The 15326-nt window shown below is 42.3% G+C and overlaps 1 protein-coding gene across 10 annotated transcripts in view; it reads left to right on the forward strand.

Annotated features, from left to right (window-relative positions):
- FGGY (FGGY carbohydrate kinase domain containing) overlaps positions 1-15326 on the forward strand; it is a 566317-nt gene that overhangs the window by 11410 nt on the left and 539581 nt on the right. For 6 of the 10 annotated variants that reach the window (XM_003411156.4, XM_064282042.1, XM_064282040.1 and 3 more), the window contains one exon: positions 13064-13278. The exons of 3 other annotated variants lie outside the window; for them this stretch is intronic. In XM_003411156.4, coding sequence (XP_003411204.1) covers positions 13078-13278 — 201 coding nt within the window. In that variant the 5' untranslated portion in view covers positions 13064-13077. Of the gene's footprint in view, positions 1-13063; positions 13279-15326 lie in introns of those variants that run through there. One more of the 10 variants, XM_023549535.2, reaches the window with a different exon arrangement.

Consider the following 15326-nt stretch of genomic DNA (forward strand, 5'->3'; position numbering starts at 1 on the left):
GTACGTTAGGTGATGGAGGAGTGAGAAGAATTCTGTCAGAATGCCTGTTTATAGTCTGGAAGCAGAATCCTCCCTGGAAAACAGATTTTGCTCTAAGGCCTTCAACTGATTGGATGAGACCACCCACAGTATGGAGGGTCATCTGCTTTACTTAAGGCCAACTGATTTAAATGCTAATGGAATGTAAATATTTCATAGTAACATCTACACTAGTGTTTGACCAAACAACTGGACACCATAGCCTACCCAAGCTGACACATAAAATTAACCATCTGATACATTAATTATCAACTGACACATTAATTAACCAAATAAATCTCCATCTGAGGATTTACTTCTCAGTCATCTGGGAGAATTGCCTTCATTCCTCCCAAGTGGGCTAACTCTTTGTTCATTCATTCACTTACTATGCACCAAACTTACTATTTTTTTGTGTACGTATGCATGCATTAAAGATACTGTCCTTCCTCAGCTGTGAAGATGCAGCCCTGTATCTCTTTGTAGGATGACTTTTGCACTCCTTGTTGGGGCTTTTTTTATGAGGGCCCTGGGCTCTGAGACAAGCCCAGGATGTGTTTCCCCATGTTCTGTGGTGTCTAGGGTTTCTTCACACCTGAAAGCTGGCTTGAGGTGTCTAAATATCATGGGTCCTATGTGCAAACTTCTGGGTGCTCTCAGGGCCTTGAGGTCTCTCCTGTTGGGTGACAGCAGACACACCAGGTGTGAGTGAGTGACCTCAGAGTAGAGAAAGATTTTTTTTTTTTGGTTTGGTACTTGGGCTTACATATGAGTCTCTGAAAATTGATAATTCTGTTATCTATTCCTTGATAACCTGGTGGATGTTATTATGTATTGACTAAGGAATTTGACTGACCCTTCCTTCTTTCATCCCTCCCTCCCTCCTCCTTCCCTCTCTCCCTCCCCTTCCCTTCCTCTCTTCCTCTCTCCCTCCCTCTTTCCCCTCCTATCTCCCCCCTCTCTCTCCTTCCTCCCCTCCTCATTCCCCTTCTCCCATCCCTCCTCTCTCCTTCCCCTTTCCCTCTTTCTCTATATTTCCTTCTCTCTTTTCCCTTCTTCCTGCCCTCACTCTTCCTCTCCATTCTTTTTCCCTCTTTGTCTCCTAGCCTTTTTTTTTTTTTTTAAATAAGTTCAGGAGTTTCTTAGCTTCCTATTCTCTTACTCTTCTTGTTATTCCACCCAGTCCCAATTCAGTTGCCTCCTCTCCTTCGTCATCCTGCCCTTTCTCCTTTTTCTCCTCCTTTTCCCTTTCCCTCTCTCAATTCCTCTTTCCCTTCTCCCTTCCTCCTCATTTCCTCCTCCTCATCTTCTTTCTCAGATTCTTTTGATCCTGCTCTTGATCTGTCATATACCAGGCCCTTTGTTAGGCACCAGGGCACCAGTGATGACTAAGGAGTGGTCACAGCCCTCTAGGATTTGCAGAGAGAAAGCCCTGGTTCAGCTTCTCAGTAGCTTTGAGGGAATGATTTCCCTGCTTATTCTTTGCACCCCCCCCCCCCCCCGCCCTATGCCACAAAATGTCTTGGTCGTCTCCAACCTATTGGAAGTATGCTTCTACTCCCTCGTGCAGTCCGCCCTAGTCCGTAGGTGCTTCTGGATGAAAGATATCTTCTGTTGTTAACCAGTCATGGTTGTCATTGAATTGATTCTGACTCCTGGCGACCCCACATGTGTCAGAGTGGACTGTGGCCATGGGGTTTTCAGGGGCTTATTTTTCAGAAGTAGATCACCAGGGCTTTCTTCCAAGGCGCCTCTGGGTAGACGTAAACCTCAAATCTTTCAGTTAGCAGCTGATTGCAGTAACCATTTGCATTGCCCAGGGATTTCTTGCAGTTGCTAGAAACTCCGAAAGTTTGGGAACCCTGGGAAGTGGGTTTCTTTTGAATTAGACATACAAAGTCAGTCAGCATTGACAACCTGAAAATCTTTGAAAAATGTCTCCCCCTTGAGCTGAAAGACTGAAGAAGAGCTGGGGTGGGGGGGAGGTGGTGCTGTTGGAGATGGCCTTTCACTTTAAGAAGAAAAGCACCTGTCAGCAAGCTGTACTTTTCTCTCTTTGTGTACTGTTGGTAGAACCAGTACAGAACCAGTTATTATTGCCAAATTAGCTCTTTCCCTCCCAAACTTTCTCACCAACTTCAAGCGTGTGAAGTTTGTTTAAAGTGGTACTTAGTTCTTTATGTTAAGAAGGCTGAAGTGGACAAGTTTACTCTTTGCCTTTCTTCTTAATCTTACCAAACCCCTCATAGCAAAATAAATACATTTCTAAAGTGCATGGGACTCATGTGCATGAACTTCCAGCCGAGTCCAAAGGTCAGAGTTGAAAGAGGAGATTGGATTCCTTCCAGGTCCCTGTGTTTCTGTGGATACTGCTACTGAATCGATCCCGAGGAGCGACTCTTTAAGAGCTAGGATTCCAGGTAACCTCATCCCCATGGGCGAGCTATAATCATTGGAAACAATATTATTGCTGTTAAGTTATTTAAGGGAAATGGGTAAAAAAATAAAGGGAACAGGCCCCAAATGATCAGTTTTCAGCCTGGTGTTTGTAGCATTTACCCCCTTCCTAGAATTGCTGGAATATTTTTGCAGAGAACAGCCTCCTGTTTCCATGTTCCTTTTTCCACCTTGCATTTGAGCAGCTTGCACATGTGCTGAAGAATCAGCCGCAAAGTCTGTGGTTTCTTGTGCCACATTTCTCATAATATTTATACAGACTAATATTTAATGAGCCATATAAATATTTATTGTACAAGGGAGTCTTTTGATCATAGATCGGGGCTAAAAATCAGTTCAGATCATGCTGGGGACTTGGAAAGGAGGCTCTTTCTGCCCTTTGAGACATCTTGTAACACTGAGAAGTTGGGTTTGTCTTGGGGCTTTGAGCAGCGCGGCTTGAATTTCTGTCCATTATTTACCTTTCTCTTGGTTTCCATGATCCATGTCCTGATTTCTCTCTGCCTGACCACCCTCTCTAGTTCCGTAATAATTGTTTATCTTTTTAGAGCAGTCATCTTTGCTTACAAAGAATGAGATGAAACCAAAGTTCTGACTGTCACCATTCATAAAGTGGGCTTTGGAGTCACACTGACTTTGCCTTGAATCCCAGCTTCTCAGGTTATGTGCTGTGTGAATTTCAATAGCTTTATCTCTGACAACCCATTTCCTTAAGTGGAAAATGGTGCTCCCGCTGCTTAACTCACAGGGTTATTGAAAGGATAAATGAAATCATGAAATTGAATGGGTGAGTTTCAGAGCAGAGCTCAATAAATACTGGTTGTTGCTGTGTTTGTTTATATTGTTATTGAAGAAGTTAGCAAAGGATTTGGTTTATAGTATTAGGTTGGTGTTGTGGAAAGAGCACTATACTTGCCATAAGGGACTGCTGTTCAAATCCTGGTGCTGCTGTTTATTGTTTCTTTGACTTTGGGCAAATTACCCCATCCCACTGAGGCATAAGGAGTCCCTGAGTGGTATAAGTGGTTAATGCCTTCTGCTGCTAACTGAAGGGGTGGAGGTTTGAGTCCAATCAGGTGCCTTGGAAGAATGGCCTGGAAATTACTTCTGAAAAATTAGCCGTTGAAAATCTTATGGAGCACAGCTCTACTCTGACACACATGGGGTCATTACCAGTTGAAGTTGACTTGACATCAACTGGTTTACCGTGCTATCAAATGATGGTAAGTTTACTAACCTGATTGGGAGTCAGGTGAAGTGAGAGTCACACATGTGTGGAAGTGCTTGACACACAGGAGGATCCTGATTTTTTTTTTTTTAAATGAATTAGAAAAGGGAATAATGTTTTCCATTTTGCAAGTTTTTGAGGCTAGGAGGTACTGGTTGAACAATATTTGGGATCCAGGTCATAGCAGAGAGTACTTAAAACCAGGAACAAAGGGCACAGAGCAGGAATCACAGGGATCTGTGTTGCAGAAAATTCCCTAGCAAAGATTTTATAACTCACAAGGTCAAGTTGCAGGGAAGCTGCTGAAGGTCTTAAACGTCCCCTGCTTCCCTGCTTTCAGGTCCCAGCTGTGGAAACAATTACAAAGAGATAACTTAAAACTGTATTAATGGGAAAAATGGTAGACCTGAAATATTTCATTAGGATCCTTTTCTTAGGTAAACATGAACTAGGAGGTGTGTGTGAATCATGCAGGGAAGGTATGATTCCCTTATTCCTAGCTTTGACTCTCTGGCTGAATGATGCTTTGGAGTTTTGGTGTAGAAACTGATGGTTTGCAAGAGACATGCCACCTGGTGTTGCGGAAGGGTCAGTCTCTGAAGATGGAGAACTGGGTTCTGAGTTAGTTGACTGTCTTAGTTTCCTGGTGCTGCTGTGATAGAAATACCATAAGTGGATAGCTTTGTTTTTGTTAGGTGTCATCGAGTTGGTTCGGAGCCATAGCGACCCTGTGTACAACAGAATGAAACACTGCCCCATCCTGCACTGTTCTCACAGTTGTTGCTGTGTTTGAGTCCATTGTTGCAGCCCCTGTGTCAGTCCATCTTGTTGAGGGTCTTCCTCTTTTTTGCTGAATATTGAATATACCATGGACTGCCGAAAGAACGAACAAATCTGTCTTAGAAGAAGTACAACCAGAATGCTCCTTAGAAGCAAGCATGGCGAGACTGCGTCTTACATACTTTGGACATGTTGTCAGGAGGGATCAGTCCCTGGAGAAGGACATTATGCTTGGTAAAGTGATCCCTCCTGATAACATGTCCAAAGTATGTGAGATAAAGTTTTGCCATCCTGGCTTCTAAGGAGCATTCTGGCTGTACTTCTTCCAAGACAGATTTGTTCATTCTTTTGGCAGTCCATGGCATATTCAGTATTCTTTGCCAACAGCATAACTCAAAGGCATTAATTCTTCTTCGGTCTTCCTTAGTTATTGTCCTGCTTTTTCATATACAAGGCGATTGAAAATGCCATGACTTGGATCAGGTGCACCTTATTCCTCAAAGTGACATCTTGGCTTATTAACACTTTAAAGGTCTTTCGTAGTAGATTTGCCCAATGCAATACATCCTTTGATTTCTTGACTGCTGCTTCCATGGGTGTTTATTGTGGATCCAAGTAAAATGAAATCCTTGACAACTTTAATATTTTCTCCATTTATCATGATGTTGCTTATTGGTCCATTTGTGAGGATTTTTGTTTTATGTTGAGCTGTAATCCATACTGAAGGGCTGTTGTCTTTGATCTTCATCAGTACACTTCAAGTCCTCTTTGCTTTCAGCAAGCAAGATTGTGTCATCTTCATATTGCAAGTCATTAATGGGTTTTCCTCTAATCCTGATTCCATGTTCTTCTTCCTGTAGTCCAACTTCTTGGGTTTTTTGCTCAGCATTACAGATTGAATAAGTATGGTGAAAGGCTACAACCCTGACACACACCTTTCCTGATTTTAAACCATACAGTATCATCTTTTTTTATTCAAATAACTTCCTCTTTGTCTGTGTACAGGTTCCACATAAGCACAATTAAGTGTTCTGGAATTCCTATTCTTTGCAGTGTTATCTGTAATTTGTTATGCTCCACACAGTCAAATGCCTTTGCATAGTCAGTAAAACACAGGTGAACATCTTTCTGGTATCCTTAGTGTTTAGCCATGATCCATCTGATATCAGCAATAATATCCCTTGTTCCACATCCTCTTCTGAATCCAGCTTAAATTTCTGGCAGTTCCCTGTCGATACACTGCTACAGCTGCTTTTGAATGATCTTCAGCAAAATCTACTTGTGTGTGATATTAATGATATTGGTCAATAATTTCCACATTCCCTTGGACCACCTTTCTTTGCAATGGGCACGTATATGTCTGTCAGATTTCTTGGCGTAGACGAGTAAGCACTTCTAGCACTGCATCAGTTTGTTGAAACATCTCAGTTGGTATCCTGTCAATTCCTGGAGCCTTGCTTTTCACCGATTCCCTCAGTGCAGCTGGGACTTCTTCCTTCAATACCATCAATTCTTGATCGTATGCCACCTCCTGAAATGGTTGAACGTCGACCAGTTCTTTTTGGTGCAGCGATTCTATGTATTTCTTCCGTATTCTTCTTATGCTTCCTGCATTGTTCAACATTTTGCTCATGTTGTTGTTGTTAGGTGCTGTCGAATTATTTCCCACTCATAGCGACCCTATGTACAACAGATCGAAATTACCTCCCGGTTCTGTGCCATCCTCACAATCCTTGTTATGCTTGAGACCATTGTTGCAGCCACTGTGTCTTCCTCTTTTTCTCTGACTGTCTACTTTACCACGCATGATGTCCTTCTGGAGCCCTGGTGCTGTAGTGGTTAAGAGCTATGGCTGCTAACCAAAAGATCAGCAGTTCGAATCCACCAGCCCCTCCTTGGAAACCCTATGGGGCAGTTCTCTTCTGTACTATAGGGTTGCTATGAATTGGAAGAATCGACTCGACAGCAACAGGTTTGGTTTTATTTTGCCCATAGAATCCTTCAGTATTGTAACTCGAGGCTTGAATTTTGTCTTTAGTTCTTTTCAATGTGAGAAATTCTGAGTGTGTTCTTCCCTTTTGGTTTTCTAACTCCGAGTCTTTGCACATTTCATCATAATACTCTGCTTTGTCTTTTCAAGCCACCCTTTGAAATCTTCTTTTCAGCTTTTACTTCATCATTTCTTCCATTTACTTTAGCTACTCTACATTCAAAGGCAAATTTCAGAGTCTCTTCTTTAAAGAACAGAATTTTTTTTTTTTTCCACCGTTATAGAGGCTAAAAGTTCAAATCAAGGTCTCAGTCATGCTCATTCTTTCCTTGTATGTAGTCTTGGGCCTTCTTTGGTTCCTTGGCTGATAGATGAACCTCACATGGCATCTGTCTTCTCTCATGTGTGTGTCTGTTTATGTTGCACTTTATGTAACTCAGAAGTGGTTAGGTTTAGGATCCACCCTGCACTGGTATGACCTCAACTGATTGACTGATTATATTAGATTGTGTTATGCATGGTAATTACATTACATTAGATTACGTTAAGGAACGTGATTATATTACATTATGTATAGGGGTTAGGATTCGAACACATATTTTGGAGAGACACAGTTCAATCTGTAACACTGACCTTGGGCATAGTAGGCAAGCACACCTAGTAGAACCCCCCAAAACTAAACCTGTTGCTATTGAGTCAATTCTGACCCATAGCGACCCTAAGGGACAGAGTAGAACTGCCCCATAGGGTTTCCAAGGATTACCTGGTGGATTAGTCCCTGGAAAATAGGCTCTTAATAAATGGGGAAATAACAGGATGCAGTATAGCATCCTGAGAAAAGTTAGGGACTTTGGAGTCAGAGGGAATGGAATCACTCTCTGTTCTTACTTACTAATTATATGACACACTGGAGCAAGTTACTATACCTGTACAGGACTCATTTTTCTCTAGGGTAATCCCTGGGTCACCTGCACGGTGGAAATGTGCTTCTTTAGATTTTACCGGAGAAGAATCAGGACGTCTGGGTAGTGGATGCTAAGATGGTACACCCCCTGCAGAGGAAGACAGGGAGTCAAAAGTGAGGAATCCAAGCTTGAGGAACTGGGCCAGCCACTAAGGATTCTCGCTTGTCCTTGGGACCGGCAGGGGTGGAGGGAAGCTTGGATGTTGGGTGACCAGGGTGGGATCACAGCCTAGGTGTGTAAGCCAAAATATTTGTATAGATTCTTTATTCCTGATTTATTTCATTGTTTCTCTTCTAAAAGTTTGGAATAGTTTTGGAAAGTTGCAGCTAAGGGCAGAGGGTTGTTGGCGTGCTAGGATTAGTGTTAAGGAGTAGCACTCCTGCTCCTAGGGTCCTTCATAGTAGGGATGGTGGGAAGCTAAGAGTAGGAATCCCAGGTAAAGTAAAAAAGTTGCGTCTGTGTGTGTATGTTGGGGGTGGTCAGTAGCAGGAAGGTGAAACACCCAGCCTGATCCAGTTGCCCTCCCCCAGTGGAATTCTCCTTCTAGAGCTCAACTTGGATGCCCTACATTGGGTTTTATAAATAAAGCCATTCACAGATTTTTCAGGAAGTGTGAGACTTCAGTCATAATAGTTCTATCTCTTGGGGGGGGAAAGCCTGTTCACCAGAAGCTATAGTCTTCCATGGGAGGGGTCATATTTTGTATATTTGAGATTAGAAAGTATATACTTTACCTTGTATGTAAACCAAAAGTCCAAACCCATACTGTTTCCTTTTGGTTTAGGAAGAGGGTTTTATGTGCTTCCTAGATATTCTTGGCAAAGTAGTTTTTCAGTGCTGAGGATCCTGAGAATTGATATTTGAACAAAAACTGTAGCCTTAGCACTTGCCACTTGCTGAACGCTTACTCTGTAGAATTATAATTCCGGTGTACAGAGGAAAAACAGAAACCAGAGAGAGTGAGCACCCAAGTGTGGTTAATAATCAGAGGATCTGATGAAAGAGGATGGGAAGGGACAGTGGTATTGGGTTGGAAAGAGGAAACATTAAGAAACTAAAATGGGAGGTATTATTTCAATAAAGGAAAGAACCTAAGAAGTAATTAGTGTAGAAGACCTTGGAAGTGGATTATCCAAATTCCCCCCAGGCCATTCCCTTTTATTGGCCAGGGAAGACTCTTAAAAAGACTGAGGCCAGTCTTTTGTGCAGAGCCTCATATTTTGTGTACAATTTCATTAATCCTCACAGCAGTCCTCTGAAATGAATGGCCTTAGCCCTATTTACAAGAAACCCTGGTGGTATAGTAGTTAAGCGCTTGGCTACTGTCTTAGTTATCTAGTGCTGTTATAACAGAAATACAACTAGTGGATGGCCTTAACAAACGTAAGTTTATTATCTCGCAGTGTAGAAGGCTAAAAGTCTGAATTCAGGGTGCCACCTCCACAGAGAGGCTTTCTCTCTCTGTCGGCTGTGGGGGAAGGTCCTTGTTATCAGTCTTCCCCCGGTCTAGGAGTTTCTCAGCTCAGGGACTCCAGGTCCAAAGGACACGCTCCCCTCCTGGCTCTTCATTCTTGGTAGCATGAGGACCCCCTGTCTCTCTGCTTGCTTCTGTCCTGCCTCATCAACATCATAGAGGTAGGATTTACAACACATAGGAAAGTCACATCAGATAAAAAACAGTGAACAATCACACAATAGTGGGAATCATGGCCTAGCCAAGTTGACACACATTTTTGGGGGACACAGTTCAATCCATAACAGCTACTAACAAAAAGGTTGGCAGTTTGAACCCACCCAGCCGCTCTGCAGGAGAAAGACCTGGCGATCTGCTCTTGGAAAGATTACAGCCTAGAAAACCCTATGGGGCAGTTCTGCTCTGTCACATGGGGTCGCTATAAGTTAAAATTGACTCAACAGCACCTAACAACAGCAAGATCTCTATTACAGATAAAGAAACTGAAGAAACTCTCAGCCAGGGGACCCTGCCTATTTTGTCAAACACTGTGTCCTCAACTCCTTACAGGAAGCCTAGTACATGTCGCCATTCTGCATTTCTTTGAATTGCGTATGTTATTGATTGAAAGATGTACCGTTACTAATTTATATACCAACCCATTGCAGTCGAGTAGATTCTGACTCATAGTGACCCTACAGGAGACAGTAGAACTGCCTCATAGGGTTTCCAAGGAGTGGCTGGTGATTCAAAGTGCCGCCCCTTTGGTTAGCAGCTGAGTTCTTAGCCACTGCACCACCAGGGCTCCTATATACCATTGCTAAAGAAAAAATATGGTACCAATTAATTGTAAGATGCCATTGGTAGCAAGATCCACTCTAATTTCAGAGAAGTTAAATGTGAAAAAAATGAGTATCTTTGATTAGTAAAATACAGTCATAAGCATTTGGCAAATACTTGTTAATTACATGAATAGGGCATGGAGAGATTTTTAGAATCAAGGCAAAACACTAGTGCATATAAATACAAGTTTGGAAATTCAAACTATTAAAACATGAACCTATTCCTCCCTGTTTTCTGTTGATAAACATTTATTGAAAACTGATTATGTGGCAGACACTGTGCTAAAAGCTGGGGATACAGAAATCAGTAAGTTCCTTTTCTCAGGTTCAGTCCAGGAAGACACACAAAAAATTGCAATTCAGAGTGGCAGGTGGTAAAAGAAAGTAAGGACCCAGTGTTGGCACTGTTTCCATGTCTGCAAAGGAAGTAAAAAGGCAAGGAACTTCCCTAAAGAGGAGGTGGTTGAACTGGATCTTAAAGTGTAAGTACATGGTCACCAGGCATACAAAGAAAGGAAGGGGATTAGGGAGGAAGGGCAAGTACAAAGTGATGGGGGGAGCTTGATAATGGTATGATACACTTGAGGAATACAAGGAGATTCAGGGTGTCTGGAGCCTAGAGTGAGAATAGACAGTACAGACAATATTAGACATGACTGGATAGCAGGCAGAGGACCTAGGATGTCGTGTTGGGGGGCTTGGTTATATCACAGCCATAAGCCAATGATTTCCAGCATTCCTGAGGAAGGGCCCAACAGAGCTTCCTCAGGGATTGCTAGGGGGACTCAGGAAGATTGGAGCAAGGGTAATCTTTTCTTCAAACAGAGCAGCTCTGCTTTTATCTGTTTTATTTAAATTTTCCGTAAGTAATAGCAGCTTGAAGAAAAGGTATTGCTGCTGAATGCAGAATGGATGATTTGAAAACTGGTGCTAGTGGTCACATAGAGCCTCTGAAGAGGTTTAAATGAGGGAGAGAGATTGAGAACCCACATTAACTGGAGCCTGAGATGGTGCTCTGAAGCTCAGATGAAGGTAGCAAACATTATTACCATTAACCAGTTGTTGTTGAGTTGATCCCAACTCATGAAAACCCAACTCATGTGTGTCAGAGTAGAATTGTACTCAATAGGGTTTCCAATGGCTGATATTTTAGAAGTAGATCACTAGGCCTTTCTTCCAAGGTACCTCTGGGTAGACTTAAATCTCCAGCCATTCGGTTAGCAGCCAAGTGTGCTAACTGCACCACCCAGGGACTCCATTATTACTGTAGCTTTCCCATTTTCTTCTTCCCTTGCTGGTGAACCCCAAAGCTGAGAGGGGGAAAAACATGGTTTGGAAATCATTTTAGTAAAGTCAGAAGCAATCACTTTTAATGAAGCTGCTTTTTACTAGGGCAACTATCCAGGAAGCAGTAACTGAACATCTGCTGGCTGACTTTGTTTTAGAATCCCCAAGCGTGACTTTACTAAGGAAATATTATCTTTTTGAATTTGAAGGACCTACAATGCTGCTCAGGTTAAAATTAGACTCTGGGCGCTAAGATTATCCTGAGCTCACCTTGGGAGTTGTAGCATGTTCAACAGTACAGTTGTTTTTGGGGCTTGTTCTTATTCTTTTAAAGGCCATTCTGGAAAATGAAAGCCCCTGTGAGATTTTGGTGTCACGTGGGCTAATCTGACCAAAGGGAATTAGAGCAGCAGTGAGCAGCAGTGAAGGTCAAGGAATTCCTGAGTGTTGTCTGGTCAGATTTCCTTATAACTCAGGAGGGGTCTGTAAGGAAAACAGATTGTCTAACAAATTCCTAATGCTGTCTCCCTCCAGGCTCCTTCCCAATACCCAGTCACTTCATGACATGACTGCAATATATTTGCCTCTTTTCTAAACCTATAGCTCAATCTCTGAAGAAAGAATAGAGTGTAGGAAAGACTGTGAGACTTGGTGTTGCACATATCTGAGACTTCAGGTCCAGGCTATTCCCTAAGTGATGCTTGGTAAATGTCTTAACTTCATAGAGACCTGATTTCTTCATCAGTATAATATGCAGCATTATGATAACACATGCTTAATATTTATAAAGGTATGGCCCTAGCATTAAGCAGAGTTTCTTACTCTTGGAGTCTCATTTTTTTTTTTTTGAATAAAATTTTATGTTTTCAGGAAGGCTTACATAATAGTTTAGGTTCCCATTCAACGATTTCTACATGAGTTGTTCACTAACATTGGTCATATTCTTTGCAATGCATGAACATTCTTGTTATTTCTGTTCTGATTGTTCCGTTTCCATTAGTCTAGTTTCCCTTTTCCCTCACATTCTCATTTTTGTTTTAAAGTAATTTTTGATTATTTGGCCTCATATAAGCGATTTTTTAAAGGAGTGACATTATTTTTTGAACCAATTTATTGTTTAGCTATGAAGTGACCTCCGAGTTAGTTTCAGTTCAAGGTTTGAAGAGTATCTCAGGGCAGTAGTCTTAGGGAGTCCTCCAGTCTCAGCTAGTACAATAGGTTTTTTTTTTTTTTAGGAATTTGTGGTTCTGTTCCACATTTTTCTCCCATTCTGTTAGGGTCTATCTGTTGTGGCGCTGATCAGAACGGTTGGTAGTGGTAGCTAGGTATCATCTAGTTCTTCTGGTCTCGGGATAAATGATGACTTAATTCATGTAGGCTAGTTTTTAGTAGTCCTATAGACTAATTTCTTCTTTGAGTCTTTGCTTTCCTTCTTTCTTTTTTGTTCCAGATGAATAGAGACCAATAGTTGTATCTTAGATGGCGTCTTGGAGTCTCATCTTGACGAGCTATAAAATTGAGATTTAATGGACTCACCTTCCTATGTCATAGTGAGGAGTAGAGGGGACACATGCACTTTTCACAGTGCTTGGTGCATAATGGGTGCTTAACAGATATTGTTTGAATGAATGACTGAAAGGAAGGTGAGGTTCCTTTCAGTACCATTGCCACTGTCCTTGTTGATTCAGATTCACTGAGAATAAATTCATATTCATTGCTTTTAGTTTCTAAGTTCTCTGACAACCCTGTGTTTACCTTATAATACACACCACAACTTTGCTTAAATAATCATGTAATTAAATGCTTAATATTCACCCTGTTCTAAGAACATAAACCCCATGTCTGAGGCCATTCTGTCTTGTTTACCCACCAACTCTGTGTCTTAAATTAGCACATGGTTAGCACTAAAAGTTTTTGTTGGATAAATAAATAATAAAAGACTACCAGTTAGTTAGCTACACCTCTCTTCACTTTCCAGATGTTCTGTGACTGTCTTTGCAGACCCGCTCGTCTTCACATGGTTTTTGCACTTGATCACCATAGGTTGAAGGGCCACAATGTCTGGCGGAGATCAGGAACCAAGGAGCTACTATGTGGGTGTGGACGTTGGAACAGGCAGTGTCCGCGCTGCTCTGGTGGACCAGAAGGGGGTCCTTGTGGCTTTTGCAGATGAACCAATTCGAGAGTGGGAGCCTCGGTTCAACCACCATGAGCAGTCCTCCGAGGACATCTGGGCTGCATGCTGTGTTGTCACAAAGGTATGGGCAAAACTGTGTGGTTCTCTCCTTGGCATGCTTCCTTGCACCCACCTGCTGAGTGTTTATTGAGTGCCCACCTGGTGCCAGAGACTACTTTTGAGAAACTTTAGACGCAGAGGTGAGCAAGATGCAGGCTTTGCCTTTAAGGGGCTCACGGCCTAGTGGCAGAGATCAGTAAACAGCAGAGATATGATAGGATGGGTGCTGTGAGGAAAGTAACTGTGGCTGAAACGGAGGAAAGAGCTAACTCTGTGAGGGAGCTCAGTGAAGACATGACAGAGGATGTGGAACCTCAGATGTGACAGAATGTGGAAAAACTCACTGAAGTCATAGCTGCCACTTGTAGTGCCTTATCACATGCCACATGCTGTGTAAAACGTGTTAATATGCATTATTCGATGGCACTGGGTTTTTTTAGTTGAGTCCTCACAGTGCCCCAATAAAGGTGGTACTGTTATTGCCTCAGAAGAAGGGCCTGGTGATCTACTTTTGAAATATCCATTGAAAACCTTATGGAACACAATCTACTATGACACACAGGAAGTCACCGTGAGTCAGAGTTGACAGCAAATGGATTTTATTTTTACTCCCAGGGAGCAGTGGTAGTTCAGTGGTAGAGTTCTTGCTTTCCATGAGGGACACCCAGGTTCGATTGCGAGCCAGTGCACCTCATAGGTAGCCACCACTCATCTGTCCGTGGAGGCTTGTGTGTTGATATAACAACAATAATGCTGGTTTTTAGAGGTGGAAATAGAGGCATAGAAAGGTTAGGTAACTTACCTAAGTTCATACAGTTAGTAAGTAGCAGAGGTAGGACTGGAACTTAAGCAGTCTGACTCTAAAAAGCTTTACTTTTAATCACTGGACTACCTGGCTTCTCAAGTGGACAAGTGAGGAAAACATCATTTTAGGCAGAGGGAACAGCATGTGCAAAGACCTGGAGGCATGAAAACATGGTGTGTTCTGAGAAAGGAAGGAAGTCAGGTAAGACTGGAGAATATCTGATAGGAGACATGCAGATATTCCTGTTTAGTGAGTTTGGATACCTAAGAGCATTGGATTGAGTCTGCTGGCTTGGGAAAGGAGGTGATGCTGGATGATACTTACTCATTTTTAAAGTTTCATTTGACCATTTGATTATTTTATTTCCCAGTGATCAGGAATAGCAGAGACTCTTGTTTTTTTTTTTCCAGAGGGAGAAATAAAATCCTGGTTTCTCTCTTCTCCCTGTCCCTAGTTTAGTTCCTTAAATATTCATGAGGAGCTTGGTAATTTGCCGATGGACAATTCACCATTCTGTCCTTATTGATCAGGCTGTTCAAACTTTAATGAGCTCTGGGCTGCTGTTAGTACCCCTGGAGAAGACAGCAGAGAGAGGAGGTGGGGGTGGGCAGCACTGGAGCATTATACAGGAATAAAAGAGGGGGCACATCTTCTCTTCTGCCTGTTTAATTCTCCTCCCCCCTCCCTCCCCTGCTCCTGCCATGGTGAGAATCTTCTACTCTTTGCCCTTGGGTCTCCTTTGTTCTTCTAACGTATAGCCTTTCTTGCCATTAAGGAAATTGTCAAGAAGAAAATATAATCCCCTGATGAATAGCTACTTTAAAAAAAGATCTACTCTAAGTACAGCTTGGTTTAATGGTAGATTTTTAATCATCTCCCAGTGGTAGCCAACTTGTCATTTTTTTGAGCCCCACTAGCTGCCTGAGTGCTGTGGGCATTAGTCCTAAGTAATTCTCTTTCGTTGTAGCAAACCTGAATAAAGCTATTGGGCCTTAGGCTGTTCCCCTCAAATGGGAGTATGGATATGTGGCTGTATGCCAGAAGCCATGGGATAAGAATGATGCATCTACTTGAAACATCATTGCTGGTATGAGGTTTAAGGGGAAGCATCCCTATATTAGAGAGGTAGCACACCACAGGGGTTAAGAGCACAGATTCTGGAGCCAGACAGCCTAGACTGACCTCCCAGTGCCAACATATAGTACCTGTGATCTCCAGCAATTTGCTTAGTGCTTCTTGCCTCAGCTTCCTCATCTGTGAAATGG

The sequence above is a fragment of the Loxodonta africana genome, chromosome 3, assembly GCF_030014295.1.
Source record: "Loxodonta africana isolate mLoxAfr1 chromosome 3, mLoxAfr1.hap2, whole genome shotgun sequence".
Classification (NCBI taxonomy): domain Eukaryota; kingdom Metazoa; phylum Chordata; class Mammalia; order Proboscidea; family Elephantidae; genus Loxodonta; species Loxodonta africana.